General features: G+C 42.3%; 1 protein-coding gene across 1 annotated transcript in view; it reads right to left on the reverse strand.

Annotated features, from left to right (window-relative positions):
- LOC117418325 (unconventional myosin-XV-like) overlaps positions 1-19,046 on the reverse strand; it is a 45,457-nt gene that overhangs the window by 14,287 nt on the left and 12,124 nt on the right. Inside the window, exons 2-37 of the mRNA XM_059035294.1 lie at positions 17,652-17,734; positions 17,031-17,094; positions 16,637-16,746; positions 16,207-16,281; positions 15,430-15,520; positions 15,111-15,116; positions 14,806-14,909; positions 14,377-14,440; positions 13,864-13,977; positions 13,446-13,607; positions 12,767-12,880; positions 11,938-11,996; positions 11,637-11,760; positions 11,051-11,146; positions 10,729-10,860; positions 10,504-10,629; positions 9,940-10,017; positions 9,267-9,421; positions 8,912-8,957; positions 8,680-8,804; positions 8,159-8,276; positions 7,341-7,516; positions 6,845-6,929; positions 6,527-6,580; positions 5,984-6,065; positions 5,583-5,713; positions 4,839-4,934; positions 4,068-4,303; positions 3,765-3,943; positions 3,311-3,383; positions 2,667-2,858; positions 2,278-2,387; positions 2,038-2,129; positions 1,244-1,364; positions 323-565; positions 139-200 (exon numbers count right to left, since the gene is read on the reverse strand). Of these exons, the coding sequence (XP_058891277.1) occupies positions 139-200; positions 323-565; positions 1,244-1,364; positions 2,038-2,129; positions 2,278-2,387; positions 2,667-2,858; positions 3,311-3,383; positions 3,765-3,943; positions 4,068-4,303; positions 4,839-4,934; positions 5,583-5,713; positions 5,984-6,065; positions 6,527-6,580; positions 6,845-6,929; positions 7,341-7,516; positions 8,159-8,276; positions 8,680-8,804; positions 8,912-8,957; positions 9,267-9,421; positions 9,940-10,017; positions 10,504-10,629; positions 10,729-10,860; positions 11,051-11,146; positions 11,637-11,760; positions 11,938-11,996; positions 12,767-12,880; positions 13,446-13,607; positions 13,864-13,977; positions 14,377-14,440; positions 14,806-14,909; positions 15,111-15,116; positions 15,430-15,520; positions 16,207-16,281; positions 16,637-16,746; positions 17,031-17,094; positions 17,652-17,734 (3,978 nt within the window). The remainder of the gene's footprint in view (positions 1-138; positions 201-322; positions 566-1,243; positions 1,365-2,037; positions 2,130-2,277; positions 2,388-2,666; positions 2,859-3,310; positions 3,384-3,764; positions 3,944-4,067; positions 4,304-4,838; positions 4,935-5,582; positions 5,714-5,983; positions 6,066-6,526; positions 6,581-6,844; positions 6,930-7,340; positions 7,517-8,158; positions 8,277-8,679; positions 8,805-8,911; positions 8,958-9,266; positions 9,422-9,939; positions 10,018-10,503; positions 10,630-10,728; positions 10,861-11,050; positions 11,147-11,636; positions 11,761-11,937; positions 11,997-12,766; positions 12,881-13,445; positions 13,608-13,863; positions 13,978-14,376; positions 14,441-14,805; positions 14,910-15,110; positions 15,117-15,429; positions 15,521-16,206; positions 16,282-16,636; positions 16,747-17,030; positions 17,095-17,651; positions 17,735-19,046) is intronic.

Raw genomic sequence — 19,046 nt, forward strand, 5'->3', positions numbered from 1 at the left:
CTAATGATTCGGTACGCAGCAGGGTTTTATTTGCGCATTCAAGCTACTTGGGGATGGTAATATCACGATGAGATCTCTGTGCATGTGTGAGAACTATTCAGACAACCAAGGGATAGGCTGAAGTAATAAGACACTCACCAGCATCAAAGCTTGCTGGTTGATGAAGGCTTGTTGCTGTCCCAGTAGGGACTGATCCAAGCCTGAAGAAGAAAAGAAGAAATAGTTAACTATTTAAAAGTAAGTTCAAACATAACAACCACCCTCTGTATAGAATATTTTACTGCACACTCACACCTATTTGAACTTGGGAAGCCATGTTAAAATGCCCTGTTTGGCAGGTTTCCAGTAATTCCACTGTTACCTGGCATGTTAGGGAATGTTCCACTGTTACCTGGCATGTTAGGGAATGTTCCACTGTTACCTGGCATGTTAGGGAATGTTCCACTGTTACCTGGCATGTTAGGGAATGTTCCACTGTTACCTGGTGTGTTAGGGAATGTTGGCATGATGGGCATTGCCTGCATCCCGGGCATCATCCCTCCCATCACTGACATCACTGGCACTACTAGGAAGAAAGGAGAACTGATGCACTGATCAAAACTCAAATAGGAATCGAAGGAACCCAAAACATCTTTAAAAAGGAAGAGAATTTATCCAAAAGCTACAGTACCTAAAAGACCCCTAACAGCATTCATTCTTTACTTAATTGAAATAAAATTCTGCAATCATGTGGTTTCTTTTAATGTTAGGACATTGTATAAACTACTGTTCTTAATAAACAATTCCAAACACTTAAATAAAAAGGTAACTAGCAACATTTCCAGTTCTTACATGGTAACTACTGATGGAGCAGTGCCAATTCTAGTACTGTATTACACTGTATTACCATGCAATTACAGAGCTATTCATAAACTCTTATCTAAAGTTCTACCAAAGTCTATTTAAATAAAGTAGGTGGTTACACACAGTTTTAAAAATGCAGAGAATAAATGCCTTACAGTATTACTTATTTGCCATCTGGTAACTATGAAAAAATCCTGCCCAAGCCAAAGCAACAAAATGATCCCTAATATCACAGACTAAAGCAGTAAAAGTGCTTCATGTAAACAACCGCTATATAATGAGCAGCAGGCAGTGAAAGCTCTACCTGTGTTACTTTATACTGGTTTGCCTGCCATTTATTATTTAGCTCAGCGCACAGGGAAGCAGAGGAGAAGTGGCGTGCGAATGGAAGCACACTGACCTGTGGGCTGCCCAGAGGGAGCAGGGCCAGTGGTATTGGGCTGCTCCCAGTCCCTGGTCCTGCCACCAACCTTGCCTCCCCCCTTCATCCTGGTAGACATAGTGGACGGCTTTTCCAGGTCCTGTGGGGAAAGAAATACAGCATGGAGTGGGAGCCTGAGGCTGGAGAAGGGAAGTCAGCTCCAGGGAATGTGATCATCTTCCTGTAAATACCTTCTACCTTCTAACAGCAGCATGCACTCTTATACAGGTGTCTCAAAAATATTGTAACTTCACAGGGGTTGTGATGTGTATGTATAAGAGAGATCAATTAAGGCACTGAAAAAAATGCAAAGTCAAAGATATTTTTTCTAAATGGAATAAAACTATTAAAATTGTAAAATACTAAGAAGAAAAATGATGAAAGGAATCAAGCCCTTCTGTCATGCATCAGAAAGGTTGTATATCAACATGTCATATATTCACCTTCAATTTGCATTCCTAGTAGCTGCATTTACCTGGGCATTAACACCCACGTGGTGATAAATAATGTTATTCAGAAACCCAATCCCCCTGTTTCACTATCAGGGCCTATTGCTGATAGAACACATCTGATACATGCAAATTCTGATACAAACAGGATCAAGTGACCAGCAAGTGATACACGGGGAGGCCAGGCAGCTTTCATTGTTTAATATGCACATTTACACATCGCCAGTGCCAGCGGTTATGAAGTATGAAGGGCTGTTTCACTTCATCCACCATAACTATAAATAAGGACACTTTGATGTGGAGGAAGTGGGTGATTTCTCTTACCCCGTTTCCAGACGACAAGACTGGATCAAACAGGCTGTCGAGGTAGCGGTCCATTCCCTTCTGAGAAGGAGGCTCGCTGAATGTGTCCAAGTCTACTGGCAACAAGAGCGACAAAAAGTATTTTTTTTCCACATTTGCCCTTACCTGTAACCCTTGATCCAAAGCGCTGCCCAGTCTTTACCTCTCTGTATTCCAGGGCACATCTGAAGCAGTGCTCTAGGCTGGCACACTCATACTCACCACGGCTGTAGTATCCATCTGGCAGGCTGGAAGACGGCATGGCGCTGGCTCTCACAGCCTGGGGCATGAGGGTGTCCTCATCAGATTCAAAGCCATTTCCAAACACAATGCTAGGATTTAAAGACAGCAATTACACCTCAGTGTTTTCCACAGTTCCGTCGTCAATACCCATGGTCATCCCTGCCCTTTCTGTGGCATGTTTCCATACTGTTCATGGACTGTAAAACCCATGCATAATACAATAACTTAAAATATAAACTATGTCTTAGATACAGGCTGAGATTGAAAACAAACAAACAATGATGCCAGTATATATATATGTTTAGATTCGAACGCTCATATGTGTCATTGCGTTTTTAGCCGTACCGAACGTTAACACAAACACTTACACTTTGCCGTTGGATCTGGCTCTGGCTTGGCCCTCCGCGGAGATGAGGAAGTAGGATTTCTGTTTGGGGAAGTCGGTCATTAACTCCAGATCTGAAATCAGATCCATGACGTAGTCGTGCCCGGCCAGCTCTGCCCACTGACTCTGTTCCTTCATGCAGACTGACCAGCCTCTCCAGCCCTCCGAGACTGCCCTGCAATTCAGAGCAATCCATCTGCTACTACTGAGCACAGGAAAAGCATGGGGAAAAACTGCAAAACCACCCAGCTGAGCATAGTTAACCCTGCACCAAGACCACCACTGAATGCCATTAAAAGAAGTCCAGGTAGGTTCTGGATGACCCAATTCATGGCTGGTATGCGATTACTGCAATCCCCGTTTGTACATAGCAGGGTTTAGGACCCAGGGCAGTCCTGTGGCAGGCATGCATTCAGTGCGCGAGGCAAGTTCACATATTTAGCCACGCACCTGCACTGTCCTAGTGTACACAAAGTCATATGGTAACCCGAGCCATACAGATCTGATAAGGGTGACTCAAACACAACAAGCCTATATGCAAGGTGCAGGGCTATCTTTAACAGCAGACACCTCCTCAGAAGACATTGCCAGGGAATAACACGCGGCAGAACCTCGTTGAAGTCGTACCTGTGCCGGAGTATATCTCCTGCCAGCTCCTCTCCTGTGGTCCAGGAGTGAACTGGACCCAAGAAGTTCTCACCTGGAGGAAGAGCAGAAACACACAGGGGCACAGAGACATTTATCAACTACCCATTTGGAGAGAACTGATGAAAACACAAATGAAAAAAAATAACTACGTTTTACTACACAACAGGAAGACAAGACTTTTGGTAACACAATCCTTTTCTTAAGCTATTTACTGGCTATCTGCCTTTACCAGATGCACCACTCAGGAGCCCCACAAATGCAGTATTTTGATCATTGAAATTGCAAACTGGTTTATCTGAAAGGATACATGCTTGACTGCTGGTGTTGTATATCGGTCTAGCCTGAATAGTTGAGAGTGAGGCTGATCTCTGATGGTTTGATCAGTGTGATGCAGTAGAATGAGGTCACAATGATGGAACTCTGCTGCACTCACCATCAAAGCAGTACACCTGCAGGACCATGCTAGCCCTCTTCCTATTGGCTGTCCACTCCAGCAGAGTAAGGGGATAGGTCCTTGCTGCCCCCGGGCTATACTGGGACTTCTGCATAGCCTGCATCAGCCTGTGCTGGCAAACAGACTTGTATCCATCATAGGCGTGATCTGAGACATACCTGAAGGATGAAGAGAACCAAGAAAGCATGTTGGGACCCAGTTCCATTGGGGAGCAGGCAGGAAAAGCGTTCGGCATTGTGGCTAAAACAACAAAGTGACTCAGAGGAAAGACAAAGATCTCACTTGAGAAGGCATTTTTCCAGTTTAGGAGATGGTGCAAAGGCACTCAGGCAGCCAGTCAATAGGAGCCAGCCTCGCTCGGCATTGACGTTGTTGGTGTTCTTCCAGACCTGATTGGCTATTTGAGAGAGGATCTCGTCCCGTAACCCCGGAGTGGACAGCCCCTTTTGAATGATGTAGTTCCCAAACAGGTTCTCCTGAGCACCATTGAGGTGAGGGTCCCCCATAAACCGCAGGACCTTCAACAAGAGGCAGCAATCACTGGAGTTTATCACATATCTGTGACTGTCTGTACAAGGGATCACCACAGTACATTTGCATAGTAAGTCTGCAGTTTATCATGCTTTCCTATGCTTATCTGTGATTTAACATCTCTGCTCTTTCACTATACACTTACCATGCATTTATCATAATATACTGCAGTGAACATTTTATAAGGGTATCTAGAATAAGATAATATAAAAGGACAAAGAATATGGTTTTGGCATTGTTTGCAATTCATGCAAACCAGTTCCAAGACATACAAAACAAATACATTGTTTCAGTTTAATGTGTGCTCCAAATGATGCATACAACAAGAATCTATTTGTGTATTTTAGATAGTCAACAAATATAACATTTCCAATGATAAACATCACAGTCATGTTAAAGGCTCTAAAAATCCAATAAGGGGCAGCTACGCTAACTGCTTCTAGACCCATGAAGAAGGCAACAGTTTGCAGTGGGTAAGACTCGACCTGGTCCCTGTGAAAGGTGAAAGTATTGAACACCAACCATGATAAAGACATCCACGGCTTCCTGCTTGAGATCATCCTCCACATGGGACAAAGGGGATTCGAGGGGGGCTGTCAGCATACCAAAGTAAGGCTCCTGTAAGGCAAACCATGAAGACGAAACACCAAAACAGCTGAGGTTATACATGACATGGTGTTGTACCCAAACCGACTGAGGGGGGATTCGATAACCCCTGTTCTACAGCAGCATTCAATCAAACCTCTCAGATGTGTTTTGAATAAAGAGCATATAGATGTTTTTAACTCTTCTGCTAATGCAAGTTTGATTGAATAAGTCCATAATACACATCACGTGTACAAGGCTTAAAATCACGATGAATTCATACCCTCTTACTCACCCACCAAGGTGTGAGAAGTGTTCATTCATGCATGAATGCATGCTTTATACATGTGATCAACATAATTTGTTGCTAAGGATTATGAAATTAAATCCACATGAATTAACAGGGGCTGAATTCAAAATGAATTACTTCTGAACTCAGAGGAAGCACATAGGATATTCAGGTTTTATTCCTGTGGTATTCAGTCAGAATTTATTATGAATTTGGGGCCATTATTTTAAAGCGTTACACAAATCTCTGATCATGCTCCAGTTATGTACCCCCTATTCATAGCTGTTTACCCCAGTTTTGCTTGTCAACAGTAATGGTCTACAGCCAATGAGTTAGGAAACCTGCAAATGCCTACAGGCACAGTAGAAGAATGCCAGCTTTATTCACCTCACCTTAAAGTGCACCTGCACGTATTTGGAGATGGGGTAGTTGTTGATATCCAGGGGCAGTGTAAGCTGGGACTCCTCCTGCACGTTGGGAGCCTGCACCAGGGCCAGACAATCCGAATGGACTTCTTTCTCACCTGGAGGACAGAAAGAAGATGACATCAGATAAGTTAGAAAAATCTAAATCCTTTGCTACTTGACTATTACCCATTCGTGCCGGACCAACAATGAGAAAACAATGAACCACGCTGTGCAACCAGTGCCACTCTACCAATGTTTCACACCATTGTGCTGCTGTTACTGCATAGTACAGAACCATTGCCCTGCCGGTGTAGCGCCACTCTACTGGCATTGAAGAGAGACCCAGTCCTTCTTGTTAAACGATGTCGAGACACAAGGCTGTTTACCTGCCACGGCCTGCAGTAAACCTCCTAGCTCTGCTGGAATGACCAAGTGTGTCACGTTGACAACTTCTCTCTTTGTCAGCTCCTGAGCCAAAAGGGAAAAAAGAGCAGCTGTTAGAACCATGCCGCTGCTGATGTGTTCTCGTGTGTGAGTGCACAGGAGGCTTATGATACCAGAATCTCGAATCGCAAATATAAAACTGAGACACATGTAACAGGCTTATTGATCATTTTCTACTTCCTGGTAATCACGTGCTGCACCTGGGCGAGGTGTTCCATTAAGGCCACTGTGTAAATCCAATTGCACTGTTGAATAGCCTTGTTAGTCTAATTTGTTGGTTGCCGTGTGCCTTTTGCAAATGGAAATGTACTGCAAGCTTTGTAAGCTATAAGACTGTTTTATAAACAGGTTGAAGGTATTAATCCATTGCAATCACAACAGTAAAAAAATACTTTCATGAATCACAATGGATAAGTCCTTTTTGCTCCATTCACAATAGTTTACTGATCGGCCCCAAGGTTGTGCACAGTGCACAGTGTCGTTACCATTTCAATTTGCTTCTGCTCTTCTTCTGCGCATCTGCGAGCTTCTTCCTTCATCTAGAGAATGCAAATACTAGATCAATAACAGATTCACAGACATACATTTTGTATGCAGGGTGTTCACTTTTCTGTACCCTGCAGCAGGGGAATGCGAGCGTCAGACTGGAAGCTGGTGAAATAGCATCTTAACTTTTATCTTAACCTTATTTTAAAATGAACCTTAACCCTAACTTCACCTCTAACCTTAACCCCACCCCTCTACACACCACATGCCAGTCACTCCCCAGAAAGCTTTACGAAGATATCAGTAACACAGCCTACCTTGATGTATCTCTTGCGGTTTACGTACATGTGGATTAGGGAGCGGAACTTGATCAGGTTCGCTTTCATTTTCACAAAACGTTTTCTGAACAAACACAAACACGCACACAAATAACACAGTTTTAAAGTCTTTATCTACCAGGTCTAAGCATCAAAAATATAATCAATCAATCAATAGCATTTGTTTTAAATATCCCCTTCATCACTGCATCTATAACTGTACCATGTTACAGTAAGTGTCCAATCTATGCTATACTATATTATCATGCATAAGGTTATCATATAGGCCATGCTATATGTTTTATCAGGGAAACTTTACCTACCCAAGAGAGTTCACATAAACTGTTACAAAAAATTCTAAAAATCAAATAAAAATGTGTGTATGTAAAATGTGAAAATGTGGATGAATAACATGCTGGGCTTATGCATTATATATACATCTATATGTAGCACTTTGCTTTGCAGTACCCTGACTCCTCTCTGCTCTGTCTCGTACCTGGTCATGCACCCCCGGGAGTGAGCCTGCAGTCTGATGATCTTCCTGCGCAAGGACTGGTACTGCCTCCTCACCAGGAACATGCGTGTGTAGCGCTGCAGCGTGAGCGCCGCCACGTGGAGGACACGGTCACGCTTGCTCTCCAAGAGCTGGTGCAATTCCTCTTTCATGAAGAACTGACAACAGACAGGCGAACAGGACACCTTACACACTGAGCACAGAGCCACTGGGCAGCCAAGCCTCGCAGCAGCATGTCTATACATGCAAAAGACTGGTTTACGCAATACAATATTTTATTCTGTTATCCTATTCCTAACCGCACCCCAGCTGGGTACCAGTTCTGTTTACTGCCATGCTAACCGTGCTTTAATTCTTGTATTGCCTGGGTAATAGCCCTGTCTACCGCTGGCTCAGTAGCATTGGCTGAGGATTGAAATCGCCGTGGGTAAGCCAGTGACTACTCCAGCCCTGTATCCTTTATCTGAGGTTATTGAAGCCATTCATAATTCAAACAGAAGTCTGGAAGTATTTAAGTATATCAGCTGCAGAATAAAAATAACTGAGCTATCTCCTAACATTGTGTATTTGCATGTTCTCCTCATTATACAGAAATCTTCATCAGTTCTGATTCCCCTTCATTTCCTTGAACTAGCGGACAGTACCCACATCCACAAGTTACCATGGCAAGCAGTTAAATAGAAAACTAGGTCCACACTGGAGTTTGCAACATTGTTTTCAGAAAGAGAATCTGGCTCGTTGTATATAAAAGCCACAAAGTAATTGCATCAGCAGCGTTTTATTTTGGGGTATTTACCCACCTGGCTGACCCCAACTTGGTACATCCCTTTTTTGACCGGACACAGCATCTTGAGCATCGCTGCACAGCTCTCTCCGTCTGGCAGGATCTCCTGCTTCGACCCCAGAAGAGACTTGTACCTGCCGGGAGAGAACAGGGAAGGTCAGGCTTTGTTCCACTGACCCCCTGTTCGTTGAAAGCGTGTGAGAATCTGATAACCTGGCAGGCATGTTCGGCATAATACTGTACATTTCTTTACCAAAAACGCAATCCAGTCCGAAGTTCATGTCAAAGCCCTGAAGGAACCAAGGTAGAACTTTGACACCCCTTAGAGAGTTATTACAGCAAAAAACTAAAAAGAGATAAAACTCAGAATACAATTGACTCTGCAGGCAAGGTGATTAAAGATAATTAGCAGCTACAGTATAATCCTCACTTAGTAAATTTACCAAGACAAAAAGGTAGGAGCACATTACAGCAGCTAAATGAGAGCTCCAGATGCCAGCAGGGATCTCGTTCCCTCACTCTCTTCAGTGCACTGACCGGTTTATGAAGGTCTGGAATGGGACCCGGACAGGATAGCCTTCCTTCCTGATCCGGATGGTCTCCATGATGCCAGAGTAGCGCAGCTGGGTGCTAACAACTTCTGTTTCAAACAGGCTTGGCTCCTGGTAGAGAATGGTGAATAGTTATACTGGCAAGGTGGGCAATGATATTGTGCACTGAACATAGACATACCATAAAAAAAATGAATTAATCGAAGATGGAAAGGTACCTTTTTATTGTTTGGCTTGATACAGCGCACAAAGAAAGAACTGCACCTGGAAGTACAAAATGAATTTGTTATAAAAGAACACAAAACTAAACTTTAACCCTATCCTAAGTCACTACTATGGTGAGACTAGCACAAACCATTATGGTTTACGTATAAATGTTTCTGGGATTGTTACAGGGGAAAAGGAGGGCAGAAGCTGATGAAATCTCCTTTCCCTTATACAGAATTTTAGTACCAGTTCCCTTCTAGCTGGACTCGGTGGTATATTTTTTTTAAATTAAAAAGACTTACAATGCATATAATCTTGACAGCAAGTACAGCCAAGGCTAGTGCAGGAGTGATTGCCAGTCCCCACCTCTCCATTTTCTCCACAAGCTCCAGGAGCGATTGCTGGAATTTGGCTGCCACGGTGGGGGCCTGGTAACGGCGGGTGATGGTGCTGCTCTTGCTCATGATGTTCTTCTGCTGGCTCAGGGTGTGCCTGTGGTTCGAGAACAGGTTTGCCACCATCTAAGGGCAGTGGAGACCAAGGTTGGGGGTCACAATTCTTTTTTTTCCAATTCTAATTCCACTTCCATTTCCAATTCCAATTCCAATTCCAATTCCAATTCCAATTCCATTTCCACTTCCAATTCCAATTCCAATTCCAATTCCAATTCCAATTCCAATTCCAAGTCCTCCAATTGAATTCGTTTGAAGGAACTGGAATTGAAATTGATTAAAAGGGAATTGGAATTGAGAATTGATTTTACAAAAGGAATTGGAATTGAAAAAAAAGGAATTGACCCCAATCCTGGTGGAACAAAAAACATTTCCAACTTTCCCATCTCGGAAGCTGAAGCACTGGCTTATGAAGAACATATTTCATGCTAGAATACTGCTACAGATGACCTACAGCTTGAAGAAGTTCACCCACATACACAAAGCAGCAGTTGAGCTGAACCGCATTTAGACATGCTCAAAACTAGATCCAGGCCTCAATAAGCGCAGCCTTTAGAAAGTGATTGCTGCTTTGCATGTGATCCCACCTTGTTCTTACTGCTGACAAAGAGCTCCAGAACATCCTGACGGACCTGATCGTGGTTCTTATCCAGGAACTTGTGAGCCTAAAACACAGAAATGAGTGAAAACAAACACCTTGACATTACACGTAGCTGCAGATCTCATTAAGGTAAGAAGCAACATTGCACAGGAACCTCAAGTTGTGAAAGACGGTTTTGCTTGATTGTCCGACTATTCTAATATACTCATCTATCCAGGCCTAGTCCTTCAGTGTACAGTTTAAGCAACAAATCCGGATTACATCCCCTGGCACTAAAATCAGGTAGAATATTTAAGAAGTATGACTACTGAGAATCCCAATGCAGTGACAATACCTAGCATGTGCTGTATTTCTGTAGGGTGCTGACCCGTTATAGGTGGGTGGTTTTTCAATTAAAATGTCCACTGTCTTCTACAGCCACTTAACTAAGTTACTCCATGGCTCCTTAGCATAGCCTTGGTAATGGGCCTTCTTTAATTTGTAAAAGGTACTCATACAATGATCACGACCTCACACAGGAAACCTGGACAGTAGTAATCTTGTGAATTACTTGGTAAGTGACTTTGCCAGCAAAATGCTTGATGGTGAATTCAGGCAGAGGCATCTTTGGCTTGGAGTACAAGGGGTTGCTGCCGTGGTGGTAGTGACACTTCTGAAGGAAGGTGTTGTCCGTCGCCTGGTTTAGAGAAACATATAGAAATTAGACTGCTGCAAGAGTGAAAGGATCCCATGACTGCTGCTGATTCGTTGAGGAATGAACATGAGGGGAGCTGACCTGGGGGAAACAGCTCTGGTCATCAAGAATCCTGAGGATCCCGTAAGGCTTTTGGGCAACAAGGTCAATGCAGGGCTGGTTGTCACTAAAGGAGATTTCCTTCCAGTCGATCTGCTCTCTAGTATACTCATCCTGATAATGACAGAAAATGTAACAATAAGAGGAATGTTTTTGCATCTGTCCATTTCTTTGACCTCCTTTCACATGACTTAGTTATTTGGTTTCACACCCCCCTCGCCACCCCTCAGTAGGACTGGGACTCCCTTTCAGTCTCTGAGTTCTCCTAAGAGTCTCGTATTACCCTGGACCTCAACCTGCTTACCTGTTCCTCCTTGAAGATAATCTTGTTAAAAAAGAACTGCAGGTACTCGTTTGCATAGTTGATGCACAGCTGCTCAAAGCTGTTCAAGCTGAGATCCTAAAAACAAAAAGAAAATGTAGGGGCTCATTCAAAATGTTCCAACAACACACAGTGGACTACGATCCAAGCAGGCTTATGGCCACAGACAGATTTAGGTATGCAGGAAACAATTCCTTGCTGGTCATAAAACATTCATGGGGAGGTGTGCGCTGATCACCAGCTCTGGAAGGAGAGGATCTTTGACTTCAGCAAACTTTTGTTAGGCGTCAAAAGGTCAATGGATAAAAGGCCATTGGTAGCAAGGAGGGGGCAGGACAGCTCATCTGAACTCACATGGAAAATTCTCCATAACGTAGCTCTGAATAGATGGAAAAAAGTGTTTTAATAATTCAACAGCATGTTGGTAACTTTCTGAAGTAATCCGACTTTCAAAGTCTCACACAAAGATGAAGCATTTCTGCATCAAGCACAGAGAGGGTGTTGATATGTGCCACTGTGCAGATCAATAACTGGACCCATTAGTCCTGCTGGAGGTCATGCTTCTTACCTCAAATCCGTAGATGTCGAGGATGGCGATAGACACAGCCTCGTTCTTTGGGTACACCACTTGATTTATTTTATCTGTGAGCCAGTTGAAGAGAAGTGAGTACAGGATCTTGGCAATGGCATCTCTGAGGGGGGACAGGACAGAGAGAGAGAGAGAGAGAGAGAGAGAGAGAGAGAGAGAGAGAGAGAGAGAGAGAGAGAGAGAGAGAGGGAGAGAGAGAGAGAGAGGTATGTACTCTATGGCAATATCAACACAGTAGTTGAAATGTGTCCCATTGGAAGTGGGGAAGAACGCAGGTTACCTGGCATCAACTGCACTTTCCACTGTCAGGGGAGTGAAGATTTTCTCCCTCATTGTCTCCTACAGGAAAACAAAAAAGGTCCATCAGATTGGCAATATAATATGAACTAGAATTCCAACAACCAGGAAAGTACACACAAAGAGGGGAGGGACACAAGCTGAAAACAGTTCCTTATAGGATTATGATGTTATTTTTCTATTAAAGAGCTTCACTGTGCAGTGTGAGTTAGAGTGCTGTGTTAATGTGATGCAATGATAAACCTTGTTGGCTCTGACTCAGTGTTGATGTACTGCAGGCTCAGGGTAACCCCTGATTAGATTACAGCCATTTCCATAGCACTGTAAACTGCTATAATTAACTGTGCTTGTTATTCAAGCCTGGGTATTGGTATGCATAGTTTATATGCATCATTTGTTGTTTTGTTTGGGCCCTTTGTTGCTGTTGTTCTATGGACAAATTGAAATGTATCAGCTGTTCAATTTGTTTCAAGTTTCAGACAGCTCAGAAAATGATAGAGACCAGTGCTGTCTATGGTGGCAGTGTCTGGGTCAGGGGCAACACAGTTTACCAGCTGTACTTTATCAGAGTCGTGGGTCGTGTAAAACAATGTTATAGCTGACAGCATGGATACAGCTCTCACTTAGAATTTCAGAAAGGGGGTTCATTAAAATTACTAATCAGTGCAAGACAGGCAGGCCAGCAGTGGTCAATTGAAGACTGGAAGATGTATCACTTTGGCCTATGAATTGGTATGGAGGCCATTCCTTGGGGCATAGCAGGAAACCTGCGTGTTTTAAATAAAGCATTTGTTATTGAAAGAAAGACTTACAGTTACTTTGAAGGTGATGGACTTCTGCAGCCCGTCTGGGGAGATCTGCAGAAGTTCAGCCACCGCGCGGATCTCCTGGGCACTGACCACCGACGCCACCTCCTGGGAGTCTATCTGTGACATCACAAACACAATATAGTTAACCCTGCGACATCACAAACACAACAGTGTCAGCTCTATGACATCACAAACACAATATAGTCAACCATGTGACATCACAAACACAACAGTGTCAGCTCTATGACATCACAAACATAATAGTCAACCCTGTGACATCACAAACACAGCATTGTCACCCTGTGACATCACAAACACAACAGTGTCGTCCTGCAAACCCCTTGTATATCTCCTTTTAAATGCACTACAGTTAAAGCTTGAAATTGATGCTCAAACACAGTACAAAGTTCACTTTACTTTTACTGTATATGGGGGAGAAACATTACAGGGAAATACTGATTAATGCATTAAACAGAGAGAATGCAATTTTTTTTTTTTTTTAATTTTTTCTAAAGATTTAAATAAGACATCAAAAGGCATTCAAATGTGTGCATCAAGTACATTCAATGCATTCACTTCTATTTACATTTAAATTTCTCAGATAATGTAATTAAACTGGGCCTTGGGTACCATCACCACGGCTCAGAGACGTGTTTCATACTCTACACCAATGTAAATCTACCTCAGATTTCTCAAAGTAAATGTTCCCGAGGTGGAGGATGGAGGACAGGACCCTGAAGATACTGTTCTGGTCCTCGGCACCGAATCCCAGGATCTCCATCGCGCTCAGGAGCCTGCGGAAGTCCTCAGCGTCGCTCTTCCCAGCAATTTCACAGTTGCCTCCCTGATTGAAAAGACAACAAAACAAAGAGGAGGCGGAAGTTTAGAAATGATGCACAGAGCCCAAAAGTAAACCTAAAAGTAAAAACAAAAACAAAATTCCAAGCAAGGTAAATTTGGTAAGTTGTAAAGTGCTTTGTATATAATCATGACAAAAGCAACCTGCGGAAATTCCTAGCAAATTGACCATAGCACTGTAGCTGTAGATGTGGTATGCAAGTGGAACGTGTTGGTTTCTGAGGCTGTGCAAGGAGGCTCACCTGGTTGAGGTAATAGTACGTCTCTGCCTCCTGGATGCACAACTTCTGTTTTTGTTGAGCAGAAAGGCCTGCAAGCATCTCATAGAAAATGTGGTAGTTTCTTTCATTTTTGGCCTGAAAAACATTAACAAGCAATTAAAAAAAAAACGTATCTACAGTCTCTGGCACTAACAGTGAACATTTAGTAATAATTTTAAATGCATCCCTTGGAAGAATCCCTTATAGTTATCTTCTTGCTAATGATTTAATTCATTCTTGTTTAATTGTGAAAGTGATTTCTTTTCTTATCTTTTGGACTTTGGTGTTTAGTGTTTCTGCCCGTTGTCTCACGTGTAGTTGTGTACATCAATAAAACAAGTCTTTGTGAAATGGATACGATACGCGTGAGTTTGGGACGATGCCTGTTAGCAGTGCTTCTCCTCTGCTAAGCCTGCTCATTGTCTTGGTGGAACTCTTGGCCGTCCATGCTCATCACAGGAGCTGCGATGGAGAATCTTACGTGATGATGCTTACCTGAAATACAATCCTAGACTTCTCCAGAAGATACTGTGAGGTTATGGCACCGCTGATCACTCCCCTGTGTGAAACAATGCAGACATAGGTACAAGATTATTATTATTATTGCTTAAAATGCAAGGCAACGTCAAATACAAACAATGTATAGAGTGTATGGATTAGTGAAGGCGTGTAACAGGGAGCTTAAAAAGGAAAGGAAGGAAACACAATACACAATACTTTTCCACGAGATGAAATTTCAATAGAATTAAGAGCTGCTGTGTAAAACTGCAGGGTGCAAATGGTTGATTTGGTCAATCTATACTCCTGGGATGACCATGTTAAGGTGGCGGATGCAATCGAGGGAGATTCCTTAGTTCTGTAAAACGCTGTAATAAAAGACAGCAGTGGATTATCACGAAAAGATAAAAAAAGACATAAACGTACTCCTCCAGAAAGATCTCCACATATTTCCCAAACCTGCTTGAGTTATCGTTCCTAACAGTTTTGGCATTTCCAAATGATTCCAATAAGGGTGTTGATTCAAGAATCTAGTACAAACAAACAAACAAACAGACAGAGTTTAAAATGCATTACGGATAACTTTTAATAGACTTGCAAGAGACCAGCACAGCAATCACATGCCACATGCAAGAAAAGCCCAAACCTGATGAGATTAAATATATAACATTAAATATATCAAAGCAAACAAGCACACGTGTGTGCACGGCATCAAACTCAAAATGACTTACCTCAATCTGTATGGTAACACATGTAAAGCAAGGAAAATGAAAATAAGTTAATACAAACAGCATGTCAATATCGAACAACATGGAAGAACACTAGGCAAGGCAACCAAATCTGCCATTCAGAAATTGCAACCCTTCATTGCTAACAGTGCTCCCCGTTTAGCAGGTAAAACAGAAAACACAGTTTCATTGAGAAGAAAGCAAATGGATAGCCCGGTACTGAATGGATTTAGCGTTTTAGTTTACACTTTCCCAGAAACTGCATTGCTTGCTTATTAAAACATTGAACAGGCCACTGTGTGTGAAGGGTGTCCTGCAGTACCTGTTGTGTGATGTTGCGTTTGTGATGAATCGCTGCCAGGTACCGGAGGATTAGCTTCGTGGCTTCTGTCTTGCCAGAGCCACTTTCACCACTGGAGCACAAACAAAACATGAAGGACACTGATGAACCTCTTAGCCCAGCAGGTAGGTGTTTCAGCTCCCTGTACACTTTTGTAAGACACTACTTCGGTTACACTGTGATTAGTCGCTTCCGAGCTTCCTTTTTGCACAAACATTGAGGTGTGAAATTCAACTATATTATGCATGAACATTGTACAGGTGCTGTGCCCAATGTCATCTCATTGTGGAAATGAACATGACATTGTGTTTAATAAATTTACTTCAACATTTAATTCACTTGACTTTATATCTGGCCCTTGTGTGGTCATTGCAAAACAAACATGGGCGTGGCAGCTAAACAATTAGGGGTCAATTGTAGGGGTCAAGGAAGGTTAAACAGATATTGTGAGCACACTTGAGAACGCTGTGCTCAAGCTTAGCTGCAAGGTGGGAGGATGCTTTTCAGCTCAACAAACTCAGGACACAGAGGAACGAAGAAGTGGTAAAGTAGGGTACATTTGAGCTTGTGTAGAAGAGATGTATTTTCTGTGTCTGGAACAACATTGTATGATAAATGTTTAAGCTATATGGGTGTGACTTTTTAATATTGGAATAAATGGAAACTTACATCAAATTAGGTTCCTTACACAACCGTCAAGGCTGTCATGTGGTTAAATACTACTTAAGAAGCAAGCAATTGAAAAAAAAAAAAAATTACCTGATTATAATGCATTGGTTCCGTTTGGCATCCATCATTTTTGTGTAAGAAACATTTGCAATAGCAAAAAGGTGGCTGCAATCAAAAACACAGGGAAAAAAAACACTTCAGATAAAGGGTTTGGTATAAAAGGGGGGTGTTCTTAGCACCCGTGATTCTTGTACAGCCCCAGTCTGCAAAATGTTTAACCACCAGGAGAAATCAACCCTCCCTAATTTAGTTGCTTGACAGGATCTAAATCATTATAGCCATTAGGTCAATTAGATATCACATCTGGACAAGCTCCCAGCGACCTGTAGAGACTCCTAAATATACCCCTTTTTTGTTATATTGCTAACAATATTGACCCTTTCCATTACGCATGCAATGATGTTGCAGCTTGAAGCTGACATGATACCAGGAGGGGGCAGACAAGAGACTTGTGACTCACGGAGGGTTCTCTCCCAGCGCTCTCCCCTCGTACTGCAGCACTGCGTCTGTCCCGTAGATATTGTTCATCTTATAGGGGTTTATAGACACCAGGATGCTGCCAATGTATGTCTAAATGACAGAAAGCACATCATTTTTATCCGTAGTTTTGACAAATAAATTTGCTTGATGAATTAATTTAGTGATGATGTGATAAAATGACTGATACATGATGCATTAGTAGGACGTGTTAGGCTACTGAATTAAAAAAAAAAAAAAACACTTCATTAGCTTGACGGTTTCAAAATACCCTTTCATTTAGTATAAATTAGTAATTTATTAATCGCTTCGTGTCATGTATTGTTTCTCATGGTAATGCGTTAATACCTTGTTACCAAACAGATACTGGTACTTACATAAATTAATTCTCTACCAAACCTTTGTTTAAGGTTGTAGAGTACAGAGGCTTCATGGAGATCCCTGAAAAAAAAGTAATTTATTAGAGAGGTGTCTATGTAGTGTCTTGTAACTTTAAGCGCTTGCTTTATTTAAAGACTGTGTTTGTAACGGATAGTTAAAATTCGAGGCAAAGGGAGAGTGTTTCACCTCAAGTTTAGCACAGACTAGAACAAGAGGGCATAAATGGAAGCTGAGTGAAAGTATGCTTAGAACGGAAAGTAGGAAGCACTTTTATACACAGAGTTAGTTAGACATGCATGATGATGTAGTAGGGTCTGAAGCACTGGGAACCTTTCAAAAAAGACTTGATTCTGTGCTTTTAAATTAGGCTCTCCAAACAAGGGGCAAATGGTGTGCTAACAAGGGACAACCATTGATGGGCTGAATGGCCTTTTCTCGTTCTCAAGCTTTTCTTATGTTCTTATGAGTTTTGAATCATGAGAAGAATAAAGACCTTTTTAGAATCACCCAAGAAAGATCTGATGAACACCCCGATTTACAAAAAACAGTCTTTAAATAAAGCGTGTGAACAGGACTGTGATGAGAAGATTTGAATCACTGCAATAAAAGTGTCTTACTCCAGCTGGGTCATGTCCTCCACCCCATCTTCCTCAGACTGCTCTCGGTACCTCATTGACGACAGGTTGCGAATGGAGTACGTCTGCAGCCAAAGTGACGTGGTAAAGTGTTAAGACATTCAGGATGCATAGCATTTGCATCAGAAACAAACATGTAATCGGCTTTTATCAGACAATTCAGTACTACATTTACTGGAACTCAGCTTCTTCTGCACAGCACTTCCAACGGTGTAGAAAGGTGAGTGTAAACAGAGCTATTGATAAGACAACTAAACAGTGCACTATACTGTAGATAAGACTGTAATTGTATCATGTAATTGCACTGGAAAGAATAATGCTATTGTTCTATTGTTATTCTATTGAGTATGGTCTACTTAGGTCTCTCTTTGTATTAGTGCTTGCACTATTGAGATGTACCTGTGCTGGCCCTGTGGGCACAAAGTGAATAAACTAAACTAAATATTGCCTGTGTTGTCCTGTGTTTGAATGGTTCAAGCTTGAACCTCTTTGATTCATTGTAAAACTTAATAAACAAGCCACCTTAGTCTCCTTAGGACTTCAGATCAGCTGGCTCCCTGCTTTTGAGAAGGAAGAGAAATCTGAAAACGTGTGTGGGAGCAGTTGAGCATTCAATCATGAGTGACCTCGTAACTACTCATAAACAAACGCAACAATATCGTAATTAATTCTGAGGCTTGTCTGAGGCTTGTCACAAATGAAAAACAAGCTCCTACACTGGCCTTGCTCCAGATTTCATGAGCATAGCATTTCAGTCCCAGGTAACAGAAAAGTGGCCTGCCTGGGTAAGAGAACACTTGCCCTACATGACTTCCTCCTGCACTGGGGATGTCTCAAGTAACCCCCTGTCCTTGTAGTCCGCTGCCAAGACCTACTGCTTTCTAATTAAAACTGTTCTGTTATTCTTAAAGAGTGCCAATCTGATCAGCTTGCTTACATCCAAACTGTGAAAGAATATGCAATTCTTCGTAACAGAGAATATGCATGCCATGTGCATAGAGAGAGAAAGAGTGAGAAAGGAGAAGGGGAGATGGGCTTAGAGATAGATAGATATAGAGAGAGATGCAGGACTCTTATTATATTTGTATGTTACCTTTTTATTCCATTCTCCTTGATTGTCACTTTCCATTTCTGGTTCCCATTCAGCCTCAGTCTCAATTTGTGCCTGTTGCACTGTGGAGACGTTTGCCAGATAGTCAGATACATTTTCGTCTCTGTAGACTGACCATTTAGTGAGGTTCTGGACAGTTGGGTGAGGAAGCATTCTTTCTGAGAACCATACATCCTGAACCTCATGCACTTTCCTGGTATGGTTCTGGGCCCAGTGCTGTTTCAGGCGTTGTGAAGTCCTGGAATGTGGTCCCATTCTCTGAACTA

Source organism: Acipenser ruthenus, chromosome 13 (assembly GCF_902713425.1).
Source record: "Acipenser ruthenus chromosome 13, fAciRut3.2 maternal haplotype, whole genome shotgun sequence".
In the NCBI taxonomy this organism is placed as follows: domain Eukaryota; kingdom Metazoa; phylum Chordata; class Actinopteri; order Acipenseriformes; family Acipenseridae; genus Acipenser; species Acipenser ruthenus.